This window comes from Apodemus sylvaticus, chromosome 10, assembly GCF_947179515.1.
Source record: "Apodemus sylvaticus chromosome 10, mApoSyl1.1, whole genome shotgun sequence".
NCBI lineage: Eukaryota > Metazoa > Chordata > Mammalia > Rodentia > Muridae > Apodemus > Apodemus sylvaticus.
Genome location: NC_067481.1, coordinates 98925521 through 98946538, shown reverse-complemented (window position 1 = coordinate 98946538; position 21018 = coordinate 98925521). Strand labels below are relative to the sequence as shown.

The 21018-nt window shown below is 39.5% G+C and overlaps 1 protein-coding gene across 2 annotated transcripts in view; it reads left to right on the top strand.

The window, feature by feature from the left end:
* The window catches only part of Crebbp (CREB binding protein), a 128915-nt gene that overhangs the window by 38828 nt on the left and 69069 nt on the right, over window positions 1-21018 (top strand). Inside the window, exon 3 of one of the 2 annotated variants that reach the window (XM_052197508.1) lies at window positions 17635-17811. The exons of the other annotated variant lie outside the window; for it this stretch is intronic. Within the exon in view, the coding sequence (XP_052053468.1) occupies window positions 17635-17811 (177 nt within the window). The remainder of the gene's footprint in view (window positions 1-17634; window positions 17812-21018) is intronic. 2 annotated transcript variants of the gene reach the window in all.

Here is a 21018-nt window from a genome sequence, read left to right as displayed (position 1 = left end):
GAACCTTCTTGTATTTTACTCAGCCTGACATTAAGCCTTCTTAATCATGAGTTATGCAGTCTGAACAATGGGTTAGTTGTACAATTTATATTTTAACGGGAATTCTTTTCATTCATTAATTATCTTAAAATTACTATAAGTCTGGGCTGGAAAGATAGCTCAGCAACTAAGAGCGCTTGATTCTTTTCAAAGAACCCAAGTTCAGATTCCAGCACTTAAAATTTTAGGCATCTCACAGCCATCTGTGACTCCAGCTCCAGGGAGTCTGGCGTCCTTTTCTGTCTTCTAGTGGCACCCATACACACTCAGTCAATACACACTCAGTTATTTATAATTGTGTGTGACTAAGAAAATGTGAGTTTTGTTTGTTTTTAAGATATCAATTTGTAAGCTAAGCTAGCCTTAAACCTGAGAGTTAGGATCTTCCTGCCTCAGCCTGCTGAAGGCTGACATTACAGGTTGTGTACCTACCAGCAAGAAAACAGTAAGGACATGTGAGTCGGTCTAAAAAACCTGGCAGTAATGACAAAGCAAGATGCAGGGACTGGAGACAGACTAAAACCATTTCTCCATTTTACTATAGCAATACCTGATATGCTATTGTATTTTAGGGAGTTTGGGTCACTTTTGCTCCTGAAAATAACCCAAATAGTGTCTGCAGGTAGTAGGAAACCAAATAGTGTCTGCAGGTAGTAGGAAACCAAAAAAGACAAAGCTCAATGGGATTAGAAACCACACAGACACTCAGATTGTTTTCCATGATAGGTGCTGAGAGATGTTGCTTTGTGTAGAAGATTACAGAAGAGAGTGGCAAGTGTTGTGTGTTCCTTGGTGTTCTGTTTGTGTTCTGTTGCTTTGCTAAGTGCTGACCAAAAGCAGTCTAGCGGGGAGGAGATGATTTTTTAACAGCCCCAGTAGGGGAAGTTAGGTCGGGAACTCAAGTAAGAATGAAGCAGACTGTGAAGGAACACTGTTCACTGATGCTCTCTGGTTTCTGTTCTGCTCCCTACTATTTCCTGTCCAGAGTTTGTGCTCCTTCCATATCAGTCACCAGTCTACACTTTTACAGACTTAAATCATAAGCCCAGATCTGATCTGGCAACTCCTTAATTGAGGATTTCTCTTTCAGGTAGGTAATGTCAGCTTGACAATAAAAGCTAACTAGCAAACCTGGTCAGGTGGTCCAGATTCTTTCTGATTTTAAAGTTATAAGAAATTTACTATTGTATGTCACCCTAGAAATCCTTTTTGTTATTTCTCACACAACTGGAAATATAACAAAATAAGTAGATACAGAGGGTTAAGAATAGACCCTTTTTGGTGTGTGAGGGGACTCTTGAGATACTGCCCCTCCTGCCCTCTTTTTAAGAATGTTTTCAGAAAGGTAGAGCTTGATATTGCTTGGGAATCTCTTCCTAGGGTAAAGGTTTTCACATATATCCAGGTGCTAGCCACAGATAACTATTACTTTGCACCACTGGTTTAAAAATCAAAGCTGGGACATACATACATACATACATACATACATACATACATACATACATACGTTGTACCACTGGTTTAAAAATCAAAGCTGGGACATACATACATATATACATACATACATACATACATACATGCATACATACATACAAACAAGCAAACAAAATGCTCAAGAGCAAGATAGACTTTGATCCAGCAATTTTGGGGTGTTGTCTGAGAATTTATAACAAGTTCCTCTAAGGTGAACCTAATTATGCCAGTCAGAAATTGTACGCTGGGAATATGTGTTCTAAAGGAAAGATGAACAGAATGTAGTTATTAAAGAATTAGTAGATTCAATCAAGTTGTCTGTTAAAGGAGTGGGTTAGTCCATCTTCATTGTTTAGACAGGAATTTTTGGTAATTGGTAGTAAATGAAACAATACTGTGTGTTTATGTGATGCTTTTCACTCTGAATTAGTATCATCTAATTTTTTGTTTAACGTAACATAAAGAAAGAAAGGTTTCATAAAGAAAGCAAGATTTCTGAGTGTGTAAAGGTGCTTCCTGCTAGTCTGATGGCCTGAGTTCATCCCTGGGGACCTACATGGAGGAAGGGAAAACCTGACTCCTGAAGGTTGTCCTCTGACTGCATATGAACACATATGTATATATACAGACAGACATTCATACAAACACACACACACACCTCCCCCAACAATGTAATTGAATTGAAAAATAATGCAAATTAAATGAAATTTACTATTCAAAAATATCATAATTTGGTTTCTTTTAGAGGATCACAGCAGAGATAAGTAGTCTGTAAAATAAACCTACCTGGCACAATGAAGTGTGTTGCAGTGAGGTGTGTATACAGTCTGGAGAGGAACAGCTTTTGGGCAGAAGTACCGAGCAGTTTCAGGAATCTCTCCATAACTGCAGAGGAAGTCCAAGCTTCAAGAGTGGAGCTTGGGCTCTGAAGTGAGCTGTGAAGGTTCATATGCAGGTTCCTGTATGAAAATCACTCTCCCCACAACCTTTTATATGAGGTTAATAATAGTGCCCACCCCCAAGAACTGTTTTTGACAATTTTGAGGGGATAAAGGATTTGGTAGTGATTAAATGAGATGTGTGAGAGCAGTTCTCAGCATATTACCTGGGTGTCTCTCTCTCTCTCTCTCTCTCTCTCTCTCTCTCTCTCTCTCTCTCTCTCTCTCTCTCTCTCTGTTTTTGCTTGTTTGTTTGTTTTGAAATTGAAGACTGTTGCTTTGCTTTAGGACATAAGACAGCCATAAATGTGTGACTGTGACTTTAACAGTGAGACTCTTTTTGCAGTGTTCTCAGTGAATGTTGTTTAAATCATAAAAGTAGGTTTTTATTTTACTAAATTTAAAAGCATGGGATTTTCTAGAGGAGAAAACGTGATCCCACTCCTAGCTGTCTTTTGTTGATATTTATTTATAGTGGGTGTGACCTTGAATGTGTGCAAGTACAAGTGTGTGGGAAGTGGTTCTCTCATTTAAGAGTATAGGCTCCAGGATGGAATTTGAGTTATCAAGCTAGCCTGCCTGACAGGGCTCGCTTATATGCGTAATTATTTGTCTTTTAAAAGTCAGAGGTGAAGCCAGCTTTTTTCTTTTCCTTTTAAATGATTATTCTCTGTAATACAACCTGAATGACTATTTGCATGTTAGCAATATTGAAAATTTCTTTACTGTCAGGCAGTGGTGGTACATGCCTTTAATCCCAGCACTTGGGAGGCAGAGACAGGCCGATTTCTGAGTTCGAGGACAGCCAGAGCTACACAGAGAAACCCTGGCTTAAAAACCAAAAAAGAGAGAGAGAGAGAATATTTCTTTACTAACTCTCAAAGACCAATACTTGTAGAGGGAATGAATAAATAGAATAGTCAAGGAATTTGTCAACTAACACTCAACTCTTACTATCTGGAATTAAAGACTTAGTACTGTTAGTTTTTAATATATTCTAATGTTCTATTTATAATCTGGAAGTATAATGAACATGGAAAGGAATGAACAAATCTTGTATCTTTCATAATTCATATACCTTTGCCTCCATCCTTCGAGGTGTAGTTCAGTTCTCCTACCTAGAAGATTCCTTTGTACCCACCCTGTGTTGGTTACTTTTCCCATCTTTGCAACAAAACCCCCAACAAAAAGCAACTTTAAAAAAGGAAGAATTTATTTTAACGAAGAGTTCCAGCAGGAACTTGAGGCATCTTGTCTCACATTCCTTCTTCACATTGCATCTTCAGTGGAGAGAAAGATGTATTGCTTGTACTAAATTGGCTTTCTTATTTATGTGTTCCCGGATCTCATTCAGGGAATGATGCTGCCTGCTTTAAGGTTATCTTCCTACTTTAATGAAGCTAATTTAGAAAATCCACCACAGATATAACCAGAAGCTTGCCTCTTCAGTGATTCTGGGTCCTGTCAAGTTGACTCTATCATCCACAACATATCTTGTATCAGTTACTTTCCTTTCACATTGATAAAATACCCTGAGCAAGACATTCTATAAAAGAAAGGGTTAAGATTCCTTAAACAGTAATAACTGGGGATGCTAGATATTATGGGAACACTTATCATTTAAACCACTACATTGTACTCCCTAGATAGTCTTGTTGCCAAAACATAATGCAAAAAGAATTTAGTCCAAGTTCAAAAGGTCCCCATCATATTTCTTTTTGTAATAATTTTATTTTCATTTTATGTGTACTGGTGTTTTGTAAGCCTGTATGTCTGTGTGTGGGTGTCAAATCTTTTTGTTGCAGACAGTAGTGAGCTGCCATGTGGGTACTGGGAATTTAACCTGTGTCATCTAGAAGAGCATTCGGTGTTCTCAACTGCTGAGCCATCTCTCCAGTACTTACCCCTACACACACACATACACACACACACACACACACACACACACACACACACATCATCTCATGATCACAACACAATTTAAAAAGATGAGAATCTCTTATGAGACTTGACAATATCTTAACTTTCATTCCTTGTAAAATCAAAAGGCAAATTATATACTTTCAAAAATTGTATTGCAGAGTATACATTACCATTTTCAGAGGCTCTGACACCCTCACACAGATATACATGCAGGCAAAATACCAATGTACATGAAATTAAAAAAAATTAGTATTTCTCTTAAACAAAATTTTGGTAGATTTTACCTTTTATTTGTTCTGACAATCTTAGTCTTTTAGATCTTTAGTTCAGTACCCTTCCAACTGAGCCTGCTATTTTTAGTCTTAGTTCTGGTGTTTGGTATTTAATGTTGATACCTAGATTTACATTTCTCACCTTGCTGGGTCTCTTTGGTGTTTTGTTCCGTTTTCCTCTCCTTCCTCATTTTTTTGAAGCGTTATTCCACCATGGCTGTCATTCGTGTCTCTGGCTTCCTTTGCAATCTTTGCTTGTTTAAATGGAATATAATCCTGAGTATCAGTCACATTTCCCTGCCTTTGTGCATGCTCAGTTAAGTTCTTACTTGTGTAGTAGACAATGTGGATAACATGTTGCTGAATGTAGTTTGTTTTCTGTTGGATTTGTTCTGTCAGTTCTGATCTTTTCAAGGTTAGTGTTGCCCTCCATTTTGTGAAAGAAGCAGAATTTGGGGTTGCTTTAGATTCCTGGGATAGTGAACAAAGCTCTGAAAGTTGGGCTAATTAGACCTTCTGTCACCAGTGCTATACTACTTCTGTTCAGTTGACATGTCCCAAGCATTCAAATCCTGCAGCCAGCTTGAACAGGCTCCAGGTGGGGCTGGTGATGTAGTATTTCTGAGGACACTGTTTTGATGGTGTGAACATACTGTATGGAATGCAGTTGGTGGTCTACAGTGATTGTATACTTCACACTTTACAAATGATTTCTGCTTTCTGAGTTGTCCACAGAGTAATTTCACTGCACAAACCTGTGAAGCGCTGTGCTTTTTCTTAATGTATTTGAGCCAAAACATGATGACCAGCTGTTCCAAAGTGTTTCTTGTACATTTTGGAGTTACATTTACCATAGACAGTAATTTTGTTGTCCATCTGCTACTAAGAATTTTTACCCTGATTGTGGTGCTGTATTTTTGGCCCTTTTAAAAGCATATATGCTCATAGCATATATGTTTAGTATAATTATAAATTAGTATATTTATTCTTCCTGAATTACAGTAAGAGAGTGAGCAGGAGGGAGATACCACTCTGCTGTACTGTGCTGAGAATTTTGCAAAAAGATTTTTTTTTGTCTCAAGTTTAATAACCGCCTGCAGTGGGTTCTATATCTATGTTACACAAGGAGTGACATCTTCTGAGACACAGTCCTGCTTGTATAGGACATCATATAAAATTGCACTGTAAAAAGTAGAAGACTTATACTTAACTGTGTTTGACTCCAAAAATTGTATTTGTTAACTACTTGTTTGTCAAATGATAAACTATATAATGCCTTTTCTTCTGTATCGGTCAGGGTTCCACCTATACAAAAATGTATAGAAAATACGGCTGTGAGAGTCATTTCCCAGGGTTATTTTTCATTGTATGAAAGGATTCATTGCTTACAGTTTTAAAAAGACGTATCCCTGTGCACTTAGGATTTCCTGACCTCTGAGCAGGCCATGGCTTTCTAGCATCTGTTCAGCAAGTCAGGTTTACAAGACCCGTAAGAACATAGACTTTTCTCATAAACAAACAGACAAACAAATAAATGTGTTTGTGTTGAATGGAGGAGGCTACCATAATTATGTCTGTACACATTTTGAATCTGTAGAGCAGCCTGCTTTTAAAATGTTTTTCATTCATTCATTTTTGAGATGGTCTCTTTACAGAGCCCTGGCTTTAGAACTCACTATGTAGATCAGGATGGCACTAGACTCACAGTGCTTAGTGCTGAGATTAAAGTTGTATACCACCATACCTAGCTAAATATCTGTCTTTTAAAAATACATATATTTATTTTTATGTATGTATGTTGGTATTACCTGGTAGTATTGTGTGCATGCAGTTTTTATGGAAGCCAGAAGAGGGTGTCAGATCCCTGCCACCACTGGAGGCATAGAGGAGCCCAACCCAGGTTCTCTGCAGGAGTAGCAAGTCCTCTTAACTGCTGAGTCTATCTATCTTTTTTTATATCATGATGGCAAAGAGAGGTTTGATTTATAATATTCTGAGTTTTGTTTTTTGAAGATTTACTTTATTTCATGTGCTTGTTTTCCTTGCATGTAGGGATGTGTGCACACAACATAGAAAAATATAACTAATGTCTGTATTTTTATTGTCCAAAATTAATGTCTGTTGACATCTTACATTTTTGTCAATTTGTTTTTCATTTTCAAGTAGTCTTTATTATTATTTGTAGTGCTGTTTTAGAATCACAGATTTTCAAGATCTAAGGACCTTTTCAGAAGGTCCCATCTTTCCTTTTCCCTTCTCTTCCACCCGTCTTATGTTCTGGTGCTATATTTTCTCATCTACTGAGCCAGTGCTGACACAAGATGATTGCCACAGCAATGCTTGAATCTGATTTCCTGGATTTTTTCTTCTTTATATCCTGTTTTGAGAGCCCATCTGAGATACTATACCACATGTAATTGTCAGTTTTTTAGATTTCTTTTGGAGGTGGCATTTTTCTGTAGTGTTTGTGTTTTGATGATCTTGATAATCTTAAAAACTGATTAGGGATATTGCTGAATGTCTATTTGATATTTCTTTGATATTTTTCTTATAAGGACTGGAGAGGTGGTGTAGTGGAAAGCACTTGTTGCTCTTGCAAAGGGGATGGGTTTGGTTCCCAGCTCTCACATGGTCCCAACCATCTATAACTTTAGGTCCTTGGGAATACTAAAACATTGACACACATAAAATAATGCCCCCAGCCGTGTGGTGGTGGCACACGCCTGTAATCCCAGCACTCTGGGAGGCAGAGGCAGGCGGATTTCTGAGTTCGAGGTCAGCCTGTTCTACAGAGTGACTTCCAGGACAGCCAGGGCTATACAGAGAAACCCTGTCTCTAAAAAACCAAATCCAAAAAACAAAAATAAAAACAAAAAAGCTCCCCCCCCCTTTTTTTTGTAAAGATTGGAGTAATAAGATTTTATTGAAAGCAATTTCAGGCAATTGCTATTTTTCTCTCATCCATCAAGGGTACACCATCAGCATGACTCATTACCATATATGATGTGTGCCCTTTGACGCCTGGCAGAGGAGTTTGGATTTGTTAGGTTTCTCTGCTATAACATTATTCTTTTCCTCCCTGTACTGTCACATACCAGAGAGTGGGGATTGTGTTCCCCTAATTTATTTACGCAGATTTGTCTTTTCATAGTTTTTCATTAAATTCAGTTTAAAATAGAAGATTTATGTTTCATCTTGTTTAAAAACTTGTTATTGGATGATTGTTTTGGCATACATCTTTAATCTCAGCATTCAGGAGTCAGAGGCAGGTAGATCTCCGAGAGCAAGGTTAGTTTGGTCTTCATAAGAAGTTTCAGGCCAGCCAGCATTACTTGAGTCACATGGTGAGATCCTGTTTCAAAACAACAAAAAGCCTAACAACAATAAAACTTTAAAAAAAAAACCCAAAACCTTGTAATCATTAAAAATTATGCATATTGATTTATTTTAACTTTTTCATGACTTTTTGAATTCTTAAGTTTTTTTTATTACAGCTTTCTCTGTTGATTCTTCTTGCTTCTGAGGGTATACATGACTTCTTATAAGAGGTTCAAATAGGAAGTATAGGTTAATTTCAACAAGAGATATTTGCCTTAATAATTCTTTTAAAATTTAGATCTACTACACCAGCACAGATGTGACAGGGTGAAAACTCAAGGCCAACCTAGATTATTCACATAACAGCCATGTCTCTCACACAGAAACATACTTAAAATTAGACTTCCCCTCAAGCAGATTTGATTATCTAACTTACCTGTGTAATGTGTATTTTGTCATGTAGAATGGCTGTGGGCAGAGAAAGTTTAGTACTTTTCTGGAGTATTATGAGACAAACATCCTGGATTTTTTTTTTTTTTTTTGACATTCCTTGCTAAAACCAGGGATTTTTATATTGGTGACATTTTCTTATTAGGAAGTGAGAATATTTATCTATAGATAGTGATGTCTGGAGATATACATCTTTGCATATTACATATTTAAGGATAAGAATGTTGGGGGGTTTTTTTTGAGCTTTTGAAAAATAGTAAGTGCTCTGTAGTTAGGGTAACAGTACTTTATTTTCTAAGTAGAAACTTCATGTACTCGAAACTGAACTGTACTCATTTTATATTTCTCTGCCAAGTAATAAAGAATGATCTGGTAAACTAGCCATCTTAAATCCTTGCTATAAAGAGGTAGGTAATGCTGAGTGATACAGACTTCAAACATTGGTTTGCAGTTACTGACTTAATTTTTATCTGTCCTTTTCAACTTAGACAATGTTCATGGTTGCTTAGATATTTTACATTCTACTTTTGGAAAGAGATTTTAAAGCCACCTCAAGATTGTATAGTGCCTTAAAGTTTTTTTAGTGTTTCCCATGTGCTGTCCCATTGAAGTCAAACAAAGTCTTGTACAGATGGCAAGTCGAAGTATATGGTCTCAGTCACGAGCTGGTGTCCTTAATGGACAGGCATGGGGTACGAGATAAGGACAAATGAGGGAGGGTATGGTTGTGTGTGTGCGTGTGCGTGTGCGTGTGCGTGTGTGTGTGTGTGTGTGTGTGTGTGTGTGTGTGTGTGTGTATGCACATGTGAGAGAGGAGACAGTGGTGTGTGCGAGTGTGAGAGAGACAGATACAGAGAGACAGACAGACCAACTATATAACCTTGGCTAGCCTGGAACTTGTATTGACCGGACTTGCCTCAGACTAGTGATCTACCTGTCTGCCTCCTGAATGCTGGGATTAAAGACAGGGTCTAGGTTTAATTAAGACTTTGGGTCTTGGATGGGTAAGGTAGCCTAGCAGACCTGATTAAACCCTGTCTCAACAATTACAACAAGAAAACCACACATTAAAAAAAGAAAACCACACATTAAAAAAAAAACAACACTTTTCTCTAGATAGATGGTTACATACATGTGATATTATAAATGTTTAGGTTATTGGAGTAGATACAGACTTTGAAACTGCAAGAATGGTAGAGATCCAGGATTCTCCCTCCAGTGTTTACCATGTTCTCTTTCATGGTGATGATATTGAACATCACTGTTGTAGAGTGGGTGTTCAAGGCCCAGTTCTGGTGTGGTCCAATGAGCCTGACTTCTTGCACTGGGAATCTTCTCTATTTAGTGATCCATTCCACAGCCAGTTGACAGCTCTTGTGATTTCTTTGGGTCTTATATCTTTTACTTTGGTCTTGGGAGTACTTATCCCCTTGTGTGGTACTCTTACCACTCCATAATACCTTCTGAAAAATAATTAATAGGTATTTCGTTCTTGGTTGGTAAATGTATGTATGACTGCAGCTGAGTTCAGTAGCAGGCGAGCTGGACTATTGTCCCATATAGTCTCATTGCTGGGAGAATCTGCTCCTTAGAGAAGCTGGATTGTTGTCGGTGTATAATGACAGCTTGGTGTTTGAACTTGGGACTAAGTATATTCAGGAAAATCTCACTCTAGTCTCTTGCTTAAGCTCTCCAAAGCTCAGGTACCAAATAATTCCTAATGAAGCAGCATCTCTGGCTGCCAGAATTGAACCAGAGCTCACATAGCAGGTATAATTTTACCTTTGTTTTACCTGGAGCGAGTGTGTGATTGCTGAAGCAGTAAACTGAACAGCCTTTGGTGTCCTGGTTACACTTGCTTCTCTTTTCCCTCTTTTCCCCCTTTTCTGCATCCCAGTGGTAAAGATCTGATAATGATGACCAAGTCACATTCATTCAGATATTTTTCTAGTCACATTAAAATACATTAAAGCAAGGTGGGACAGTTTACAGCCATGTAATAATCTCTGAACTATAATGAGTTTGGTTTACTTAGTTGTATTTAGTACCAATGACAGCTTCAGCTAATATTTTAAATATAGTTGTGCCGCCAGACAGTGGGTCATCATGTCATTTCAGGAGTCACAATGTTTGAGTACAAATGATTTTAAAGAACAATTTTCCTTATAAAAAACTAGGACTGTTGAGGCAGCTCAGAAGGTACTTGCCATGCAAACCTGATAAGCTAAGTTTGGTCTCTGAAACACACGTAAAGAGAGAAAAGAGAACTGACTTCACAATTGTCTTCTACCCTCTGCATGCACACTGTTAACATGTGCACATGTACACACATATTCATAACACACACGTACCTCTTCACACATTGTCTCTCTCATACACACTAATAATAATAAGTAAAATAGGGTTTAAAGAAAGAAGGAAACCCCTCAAGATTAATCACTAAATGTTTTCCAGTCAATACTCCTCCCCTTGCTCTTTATGGTCTGGGTTTTTTTTTTTTTTTTTTTTTTTTTTAATTTAAACTTACAAGTGTTTCTGCCTGTCAGTAATCAGATGTTGTTTTGTACTATGAGAGCCATCTCACTAGCCCACCAGTCCCTTAACACTGCTTTCTCACTCTTCTGCACTTCTCTGGGTCTCCTCTTTATATGCCAAATGCTCTTAACTCCCTCTGAACCTTCTAATTAATAAGCAAGCATCTCTAGTCAGGAGACTAGAGGGCAAACATTGATTGTTCATGATCTTTTTGATAGGGCTTTTCACAGTTTAGTATTTGATAATGCTAAAAAGTTGCTTTCATATGTTTTCAAATGGCAGGTTTATATATACTTCAGGTGATGGCATTTAAGAGTTCGGAGTCTACCTTTACTAGCCCCCCTGTTGTCACTGATGTATAAAGCTCATGAGGAGGGGACAGCACAGAACCTGTCTGTATCCTTGTGGCTCCCTCTCAGAGCTCGTCCCATGCATTGTTCTTTCACTATCACAGTAAAGCTAACAGCCTCTTTCAAGAACTTGTTCTTGGGACTGGAGAGATGGATTAGTGGTCAAAGAACATTTGTTGCTCTTCCAGGGTACCTAGATTTTGTTTCTGGCACTGCCCACTTTGGGCAGCTTACACTTGTCTGTAACCTCAGCTTCAGGAATATGTCAGTCTTCTAGCTTCCATGGGTACACATGCACAGAACATATGAATTTTAATCAATGTGCCCTCCTCTAGTGTCTATTTGCCATTTTTCTCAGTGAGTGGACGGTCAGTTGTGGAGGATGACATTTCTGTCCTTTGTGTAGAGGGTTTGGATCACAGGTAGTTCATCCAATGAGATTTGTTCTGCTGTATCATAACGGAACTGCAGTGCGATTAAATTTATGTTGATAAAGGAAAATGGTATTTTTCCTCATGTCTCCCATTTGTCTCCTCTCCCCCTTGCCATTGCTTTATTAGGATTTGTAGGAATTAGGCAAAACAATCCACTTACATTTTATTGTCCCTTTTAGATAGTCTTATACTCCATCATACTTTCTGTAAGTTACTCTGGATTAAAACACAGAGAGCTTTGGATGTTTGATTCCTGTGCTGTGCGGATAGCAGGATGTACCCTATATGATATTTTGTAATGGCCATTGGCCACATTGAGAGTATCACTGATATAAGGCCCTTCCAGGCCCCCCAGATTTGGAATCCCAAATGATTCCCCGCTGTAAATTCCTGCATCTCCCAGTAGTAAAACTGTCATGTAAGTTAAGTACTGATTGAGACTAAAAGAAGACTTAGACTCAGAACCATGAAAGTTCCATTATGACCATCTGAGTGTTCCTGTTTTATACATGAAAAAATTAAGGTTGGAGGCAAGAGCTTCATTCCTGACATGTGGTTAGTGCAGAGCAGAATTAGAAACAAATTCCCTACTGCCCCCAGCCCAGGGTTTTGCTTGTGAATTAATATTATTCCACCATGTAGAGATGGTGTCTCCAAAGGTCCTGGCCTGCTGAGGCAGCACTAATATTAGAGTATTGGCTTCATTACCAAAAAATAGTAGTGCCCCAGACCTGGCATTCTTATGGCCCTCTCCCAGTGCCTTAAAAGAAGTCTTATTGAAGAGGAGGCATAAGAGGGGCTTGCAACAAATTTGCAAGGAAGAATTACTGCTGACAGCAAGTGCTCAGATCTAGGGCTGTGTCTTCCCCAGAGCTACCACAATGGAACTATTGCCTGCCCGTGTCAGCCTACCTAGTTTCGCTTTCCAGGTGTGATCTGGTTGGTAAATGGGTTGCCTATGGCTTTGTCATTACTGGTATATATCCCTTAACTTCCCATTCATCAAGTAGAGGGACTAGAAGGAGTCCAAGAACAAGTGGGTGATAGCTGCTGACTGAATACAGCCAAGCTTTTCCATGAAAACTGCTCTTCTTGGTTTTTTCCAGCCATAGTGGGTTGCCAGGAGAGAAAGCTTTGGCTTTACAAATGATCTAGCCATAGTCTAGGCTAGCAATGGTTCATCTTTTCTTTAGAAAGAATGAATATTTCTGGTCCTTAAATTATTTACATTTTTTGTTTTATATTTGTTAGATCAAATTGTTTTTATGTACCTTACATAAATCTGTGGTTTTATGTGTAGCCCACTACATAAAGAGTGGAAATACCTGCTTAACTCACCTGTCAGGTTAGACTGAAAACGCAGTAGCTGAGCAGCAGCAGTGTGGCCCACATGCGAGCAGGAGGCACATTGGGGTTTTTGTTCATGAGTGGTTTTGTTCTTGTTGAAGTTTGGTTCACATTTCAGTTCATGTGCATTATACTAGTATATTCTGGTCATACTGCTTATGATATTTTATTTTTCTTGAGATAGTCTTCTATATTGCTTAGTCTCAGATTTCTCCTGCCTCAGCTTCCCAGATACTGGGACCATCAGTGTTGAGTGCCATATCTAGTTGTTTCTTAATACATTTTAAGTTTGGAATGAATAAAGTTTTTTTTAATAATTTATTTTTATTTTATGTGCATTGGTGTTTTGCCTGCATGTCTATGTGAGGGTATCAGATTCCCTGGAACTCAAGTTGCAGGCCGTTGTGAGCTGCCATGTGGGTACTGGGAAATAAACTCAGGTTCTCCAGAAGAGCCGCCACTGCTCTTAACTACTGAGCCACTTCTCCAGTTCCCTATGAGCAAAGTTTTTAAGTTGAAAATATTTGTGATTTACTGAGATAGCTTGAAAATAATTGTTCTTCATAATATCAGTATAGTTAGTGATCCCTGAGTGTTTGCTGTCATCCTAATGTGTTTCAAAGTTATCAGAACTCGCCTTATAATCAGACGCAGTGATCCCAGCTGTCCTCTATCTGCCAGCTCGAGTGTAAGCCGCTCCCTGTCATCAGACATTCTCAAAACTGTTATTTCATTATTTTTGTAGATAACCTTTGGAAAGATATCATATTTAGTGTAATTTGACCCCAAAGCCTCAGAGTAGTCATGAGGGTAGAGGTAGCCAGCATTCATGGACTTCTGTATGACAGCTTTGATTAGGAATGCTTCATAAATGTGATTTCTTTAAATCCTCACACAGCCCTTAGAGGAGGTGTTTTCATTTCCATTGTTTATCAGTGTATAGATAGATTTTTGCCCAAGGAAGGTCACACACACACAGCAAGTGGCAAAACCACCATTCAGACCAAGGTAGTACCCAAAGCTCACTGGCTTGGCTCAGAGGTATTAGCACCCCCATAGATGACATTTTACTTGGGGGTGTGTACTAATAAGACTTGTTGTGCCCTTAAAATCAGGCATCCTGCCGTTATCTCACTGGCTGTAGTTTGCCAGGGTCTCTGTGCAGTGTCTCATTCAGTCTGCTGTGCTTAGAAGATGTAGTTCTGTGCACTGGGGAGGTAAGAGGCTTTATGGTGTATAACGGTGTCTCTCGATTGGGCATATGGCACTTAGAGTGAAGTCTTTTTTTTTTTTTTTGAGACCAGGTTTCTCTGTATAGCCCTGGCTGTCCTGGAAATCACTCTGTAGACCAGGCTGGTCTCGAACTCAGAAATCTGCCTGCCTCTGCCTCCCAGAGTGCTGGGATTAAAGTCGTGCCCCACCACTGCCTGGCTAGAGTGAAGTCTTGAGCTGAGTTCTAGTGTTCCTGTACTTTCTAGGCGACCCTTTGCTTGTCTATAAAGTCTATACAATGTCTAACAGTAAGTTAGCTAACAATAAAGTTAGCTTATTGCTGAAAGCCATACTTTTCTGTTTATTTTCTGACACACTTCCTCTAAGTGCTAAGCTATATGGTTTTAAATGTATATACAATTATGAGGAAAACTGAAGTCCATTTTTTACAAAACTAACTTGTGTTCTTACTAAAATTATATCATGCTTGTTGTCACAGGAAACATTCCATACCCCTGCTGAGTCCTTGTGAGCTCCTACATAATAGCATGTATCTCCCCTTATCACAGGGCCTGTCTCATCACATGTGTAGCTTTGGTCATATTTTGTAGCATTTCACTGGAGTTGGACCCGACTCTGAGTATTTATTCTGAGTAGTCATCTGGAAGTTACAGTCAGAGTTCATTTGTTGTGGCATGGTTGGCTTCATGAGTGGTTATCTGTGCACTAAAGCGCTTGCATGAGGCATAGGGTTGCTTTAGCTTGAGTTCATTTTCTCATGGGCAAGCAATATCCATTCTGAGGAGCTCTTAGGAATCCTGTTGGGCTTCCTTTGAGAATTTAATAATGTATCTGTACCCTCAAAACAAAACAAAAACACCACCACACAACGCAGGACAGACTCCTCTGTTGTGGCCCTCCTGGTGTGCAGTACAGTCTAGAGGATAGAAACCTCTCTATAAAGCAGGATAGGACACCTGCTTCTCCCAGCGTGCCCCGGATGTTGTACTCTTGTGCTCTGGCTTCAGTGACTTACTTTCTCCAGGGTTAATTTAAGCTTTTGTTCCTGGAGGCTTCCTAAAGTGGTGATATCTTGGAGTGGTTATTTATTTAGTTGCCTCCATAAACACTAAACACCTTCAATGTAAGACAAATGTTTCTGGGAAGCAAGATCTGGTTTTATGTCTGAGTGAGACTCTGCATGGATGATCATAAGTACTATGGTGGCAGGTAGCTCTGAAGTTGAATAGAGCACTGTTTGATGGGATGTGCCAGTGCAGAAGCATAGCCTACCCTTCCTTCCACTGTGTTGGGTGCTGTCAGTTGATCATGTTAAGCAGCCTAGGACTGAGCAGCCTTTGGCTGGTGGCTAGATAATTGTGTCCTCGGGTCAGCGAGCGAAGTTTGTATGGGTGTTCTCCCTTACCCTTCCCTTACTGGGCTCCTACCTCAGCTGTGCTGGATGGGGTCTAGCACCTTCCCTTTTGTGCTCACTCTGCACTCGTGGGAGCTGCAGTTCACTTGTCTTTATTCTTAGTAAAGAGAGACATTACCAGATAAGCAGATTCTTAATGGCTGACTGGCACACATGATCACAGTGCTTTTTCATGGCACTTTATGAGAGGTTTTGTTGTTGTTTGGGGATTCTACTGTAATTAACTTTTCTGAGATTAGACTTGAATTAAGTACTTGAAGAGGTTTTGTTTGGAAGGACAGGAGTAAAAGCCCACTTTACTGTGTGGGCTACTGGTAAATAAGAATATTAACATTCTACAAGTTTTATTTTGTTTACAAATAAATTTCATGGTCACTAAAAGTTACTTTTTTTGCTTTGGATTTTACTCAGTTTCAGTAGCAGATTTAAACTAAATCTGATAAAACTGGAGTTGAGAATAAAGCTATTAGCTTATTAATAAGTAACTGTTAGGAAGTTAAAAGAACTAAGTGGGTTTTATCAGTAATTGGATTTAGACATCTTAATTTTATTGTTTGAATTTTGAGCACTGGTTCTAAGCAGTGTGTTTGCCTAGACTTGAGGCCATAGATAATTTGATCTTATCAACAGAGAATAGATACAGAATTAAAAACCTAGAAATCTAGACACTCTAAAAGTGAATTTTTTTTTCCCCTAAATCTGCAGCTGTGTCCATTGCTTTCTATTTGATCTGTCACTCAAAAACTGGACAAGCTACAGTGAGATGAGCTGTGGTAGCCCTTGGAAGCATATGTGCATTTCTTTGTCCTTAAAACTTTAATTACTATCTCTGACCAGAGAATAGGCTGGCGCTGGAAATGAGCATGGTCCTCAGTGCTCAAGTTCTGGCCTCCTTAGTTAGTCTGGGTATCTTTTTGTTGCAGACCCAGGATAGGAATCTATTAGCTTTCAAAATGTGTAATGAGTTCCTTTGAACTGGATATCTATAACTTGGTATCCATGATTCTTACCATTTGGAAATTGAAGCCATGCTGAAACTCTCAACTTGGCAAGGAGAAAAGATGAAAGTTCTTGAAGAAAGCTGAGTGTGGTAGTACACACAGGCTGAGATGAGAGAATCATGAGTTCAAAGCCAGCCTAAGCAACACTGAAAGACTGTATTTTAGTAGTTTAAAAATAATTAAGAAGGCTGGGTGTTTTGGGCACATACCTTTAATTCCAGCCATTGGGGTCTGGGGACAGAAGCAGATGAAATCTCTTGAATTTGAGGCCAGCCTGATCTACAGAGTACCAGGAGAGCTAGGGCTACACAGAGAACTCTGTCTCAAACAGAACAAAACAACAAAACAAAACAAAAACAAAAATAAAAACAAAAAACAAAACTTGAGCCAGAGAGCTGGCTCAGCTGTTAAAATCTAGTCTCAGAACCAAAAAGAAAAAGAAAAAGGCTGTTGGTCATGGGAGAAGAGAGAAGTGGGAGAGGGATCAGAGTGTTTCCAACCATCATATTACCCCTTGAAATCAGAAACAAAGCACTTATGGAGTAATTAAATATTAGCTGAACAAGTTCCCCATGGTCTTTATCTCAGAGCCTTTGCTGTGTAGGACTGGGGCAGGGCAGAGCAAGGCTTGACCAAGCAGAAGAGGAGAAAGTTGTTGCTTCTTCTGGGATGGTGGTCAGGACAGGGATGATCATTAATCCTCTGTCTGTAGCATTAGGTTTTTGAGTGAAACTCATCCTTTCACAGTTCTAAGGAGCTCTTGACAGTGAGACTTTCATTCATAACTGGAGGGAGGGTTTCACAGGGAATCACACCTGGGCATCAGTGAGTCAGGCAAGCACTGCTAAAGTCTGCTTTTCATGTACGATTGTGTCATGGCCATTGATGGTTCCTGTTCTTGTTTCAGATGGGAATGACTGGTACCCCAAGTCCGTTTGGACAACCCTTTAGTCAAACTGGAGGGCAGCAGATGGGAGCCGCTGGAGTGAACCCCCAGTTAGCCAGCAAACAGAGCATGGTCAATAGTTTGCCTGCTTTTCCTACAGATATCAAGAATACTTCAGTCACCACTGTGCCAAATATGGTAAGTTGCCCTTTGTTTTCTGTCCTGAGGGTTTTGGCAGGTGCTTTGGCATGTGGATTTATGGTGCTCGAAGTGAAAAGCTGTAACCGAGTGTGCCACTGGTGATAGAATCATAACCCACCTTCTACAAGCTCTTTAAAGAGCAACAAGAAGGGCAGGGAAGGCTAATTTAGCAGCTCCTCCTAGAGTCCTTTTGTTGATGGAGAGAATTATGCACGTGAATTATTTTACCCTTCTTTCCAAATTTGTAAATGTCAACAGGACTGGCTTACTTGTTGCTAGTGGGTTGAAGCTGTCAGTAGATGTTGTGTAAAGTATTATAATAGTAGAACCAGCACATTCCCCGCTTGTGCCTCTGCCCAGGCCTGGCCTGGCAGGCAATGGCTGACCTGTTTTTATCTCGTGGAGATTCTGACTCTGAATTCAACAGTCTCTCCACCCAGCTTTCTAGGTTCCCACTGGTGAGTTGCTGCCATGCTCCCGTGCTTCAAATCCCCCACAGCCTTTGTGGAGCACCCCCAGGAAACCCACACTTGGCCGCCATACCTTTTTCTCTTGAACCCAGATGAGCCGATGTATGAAAGAAAACAACACAAACTTAGTTCAGAAACAATGGAAACTCAAACTCTGGGTGCAACAGCTAAAACCTAACCATGTAAGCCTTATTAAAATCTGATCCCTCCAGTGGTGGATCTGCATGATACTAGGAAACTCTAGCAGCTACACCTTACCCCTCTGCTGTTCTCATTCCAAAAGGAAGTCAGTCTCTCCCGCTTCCTCTCTTTCTTCATACAACCCTGAAGTCCCACCTACTTGCCCAATGATTGGCTCTTTTATTCATTAGTGAGGACATTGGTTCGCAAGAACAGCACCAGGTCCATCCACAACACTTCCCCCTTTCTGTTCAAATAAAAAACAAAACCTTTCTCTCAGTATAGAGCACAACTATTACCATTTTATAATTCATAAGATATAGATAAACCTAATACCCAATCTATCAATTTTGTCATTAAGATAGAACATTGTCATCTATCCTAAATTAGAGGTCTTATCATTCCACACCTGACTCATGTCTTGGCTTTAGATTGTAAGCCATCTGAAAATCATCCTCTCAAATCTATATCATCTTTCTCAATGCTAAACAGCTTGGGTTGGCTATGAGACTGCCAGTCTTCAACCCTGGCAGAAGTCTAAGAACCACTGATATTAACTGAAAATATACAGGAAGCCTAACACAGCTTCTAAAATGTAGCCAATTTAAAGAGACTGCTGCTCACCTGGACAGTCCCTTACTTAAACACTCTTCAGCCCTTTGGCCAGGGTCATCTGACATACCTTAGAGATACAGGAATATTAAGGACTAGCCTATTCTGTCTCTGCAGAACCAAGCTGTCCTAAAACCTGTGTCCTTTCTTTTGACAGTATTATGTCTGTAGATGAAATGAGGCTGTTCTTGCCTAATGGCTCTCTTGCCACAACTGTAGTAACACATAGATGCTTAATTTCTTCTTTGAATCCAAGACAGGGAAAGCTGTCAGGAGCAGACTAGTTTCAATAACAAGTGAAATAAATAACATTAAATGTCACATCTGTGGATTTCTGACATATTGAAAACCAACTATCTATGTAAAGTAATCTGGACTGTTGTCCCTTAGCTATTTCTAATTAAAATCTCGAAAGCACGATAAACTCAGAGCCATGAATTTGCTATTTGTCCCTTAACTCACCGGCTTAAACATCTCAGATCAGATTAAAATAGCAGTTATAGAATGACTGGGTCTGATCCTTGTACTTACAAAATTTTGTATCAATAAGTAGAAGCTTGATTTGTGTTGCAGTTAAGCAAAAGACTATATTTTTGTATTACAAGAATTATTTTGTACTGATGAGACGGCATTAGGTCTGACTTGATAGATGATTACATATCTTCCCATTTAAGAGTTCCCACCTTTAATAGAAATTGTCCATGAAATCTCTAACCTAACAAGCCAATGGGAGTGTTTCCTTTTGCCCAGAATAATCTGTTAATTTAGAACACTGAAAACATAGTATGCAGGTGGTTGCGGGTTAACCCCATAGCCACTTCTCCTCTTCTTATGTTTGCTGGTGACAGTGGGCTCTCCACACTTCCATGTACTCCTAAAGTATAATGACTTGGCAAGGCTTAGTGAAAATTGACCATGCTCTTTAGAAAGTTGTCTTTTAACATCGAAAAATTTGTCGTTTTTGAAATACTAGTAGAAGAATTCCTGAGTATTCTCTATCTCCTCCTTCCCCTTGTAAGATCTTCTCTGACCTTAGTATATGCCAAAGAGAAGACAATGACAGTGTTTATGTAGCATGCAGTGTTCTCAGGTAAGTGTTGAGGCCTTTTTCTCCATTGGCTACAATCAGGAAATGAGAACAGTGAGATGTCCTGGGAAGACACACACCCCCCTCCCAAAGCTATAAAACCTGTCCATTTTCAGAACTATTGATGATCTTCTGTTCTTTGTTCTACTGACAATCCCCTTAGCTCTCTTAGTCTGCTACCTTCCTTTCAGTAGCTTTTGGTTGCCAGGGTTGTGGAAACAGTCTTAGCCTCTGGGATCTTAGAGTCAGCTTATATACTGCCTAGCCTCCCTCTCTCATGTTTTGTTTTCAGTTCTCCCTACAAGGACAGTGGCATGAGCTGCCTGTGCCTGCTTGCACACATTTAGACTTTAGTGAAAAAAATTTTTTTCCATGATGTTCTCTGTTTTATATACAGGAATTCTTGACAATGTTTCCCTCCCTTTCCGCTTTTAAATTTCTCTCTGGCTTCTTATATTCCCTTCTCCACTATTACTCCAGAATGATAAAATCCCTGTACTCCAGCTTCCTCTCCCAGACTTGGCTACTACTTTGGAGACCTAAACTTGCTAAATGTATTCTGGCCAAGGGCTGCACAGAGGGACTAGGCAGAGGGCCTGGCCTCCTTTCAGGATTAGAGCAGGGCTCCTTGTAACCTCAGCAGTGACCGGTGTTTGCATACAGAGCCACCTGGAACCTTGGTCTTGTTTGGTAGTGACCTTCGCCTACTATCCATAGCCCTTCTTCCATCTATACTGGCTGTTACAATCCAATATCTTCAGACACTGACAAAATAGGTTCTTTGGGGGTACAGCTTTTCCTGTTGGGAGCCCCTACTTTGAAGAGTGGTCAGGAGGAACAATATCAATATGTCTC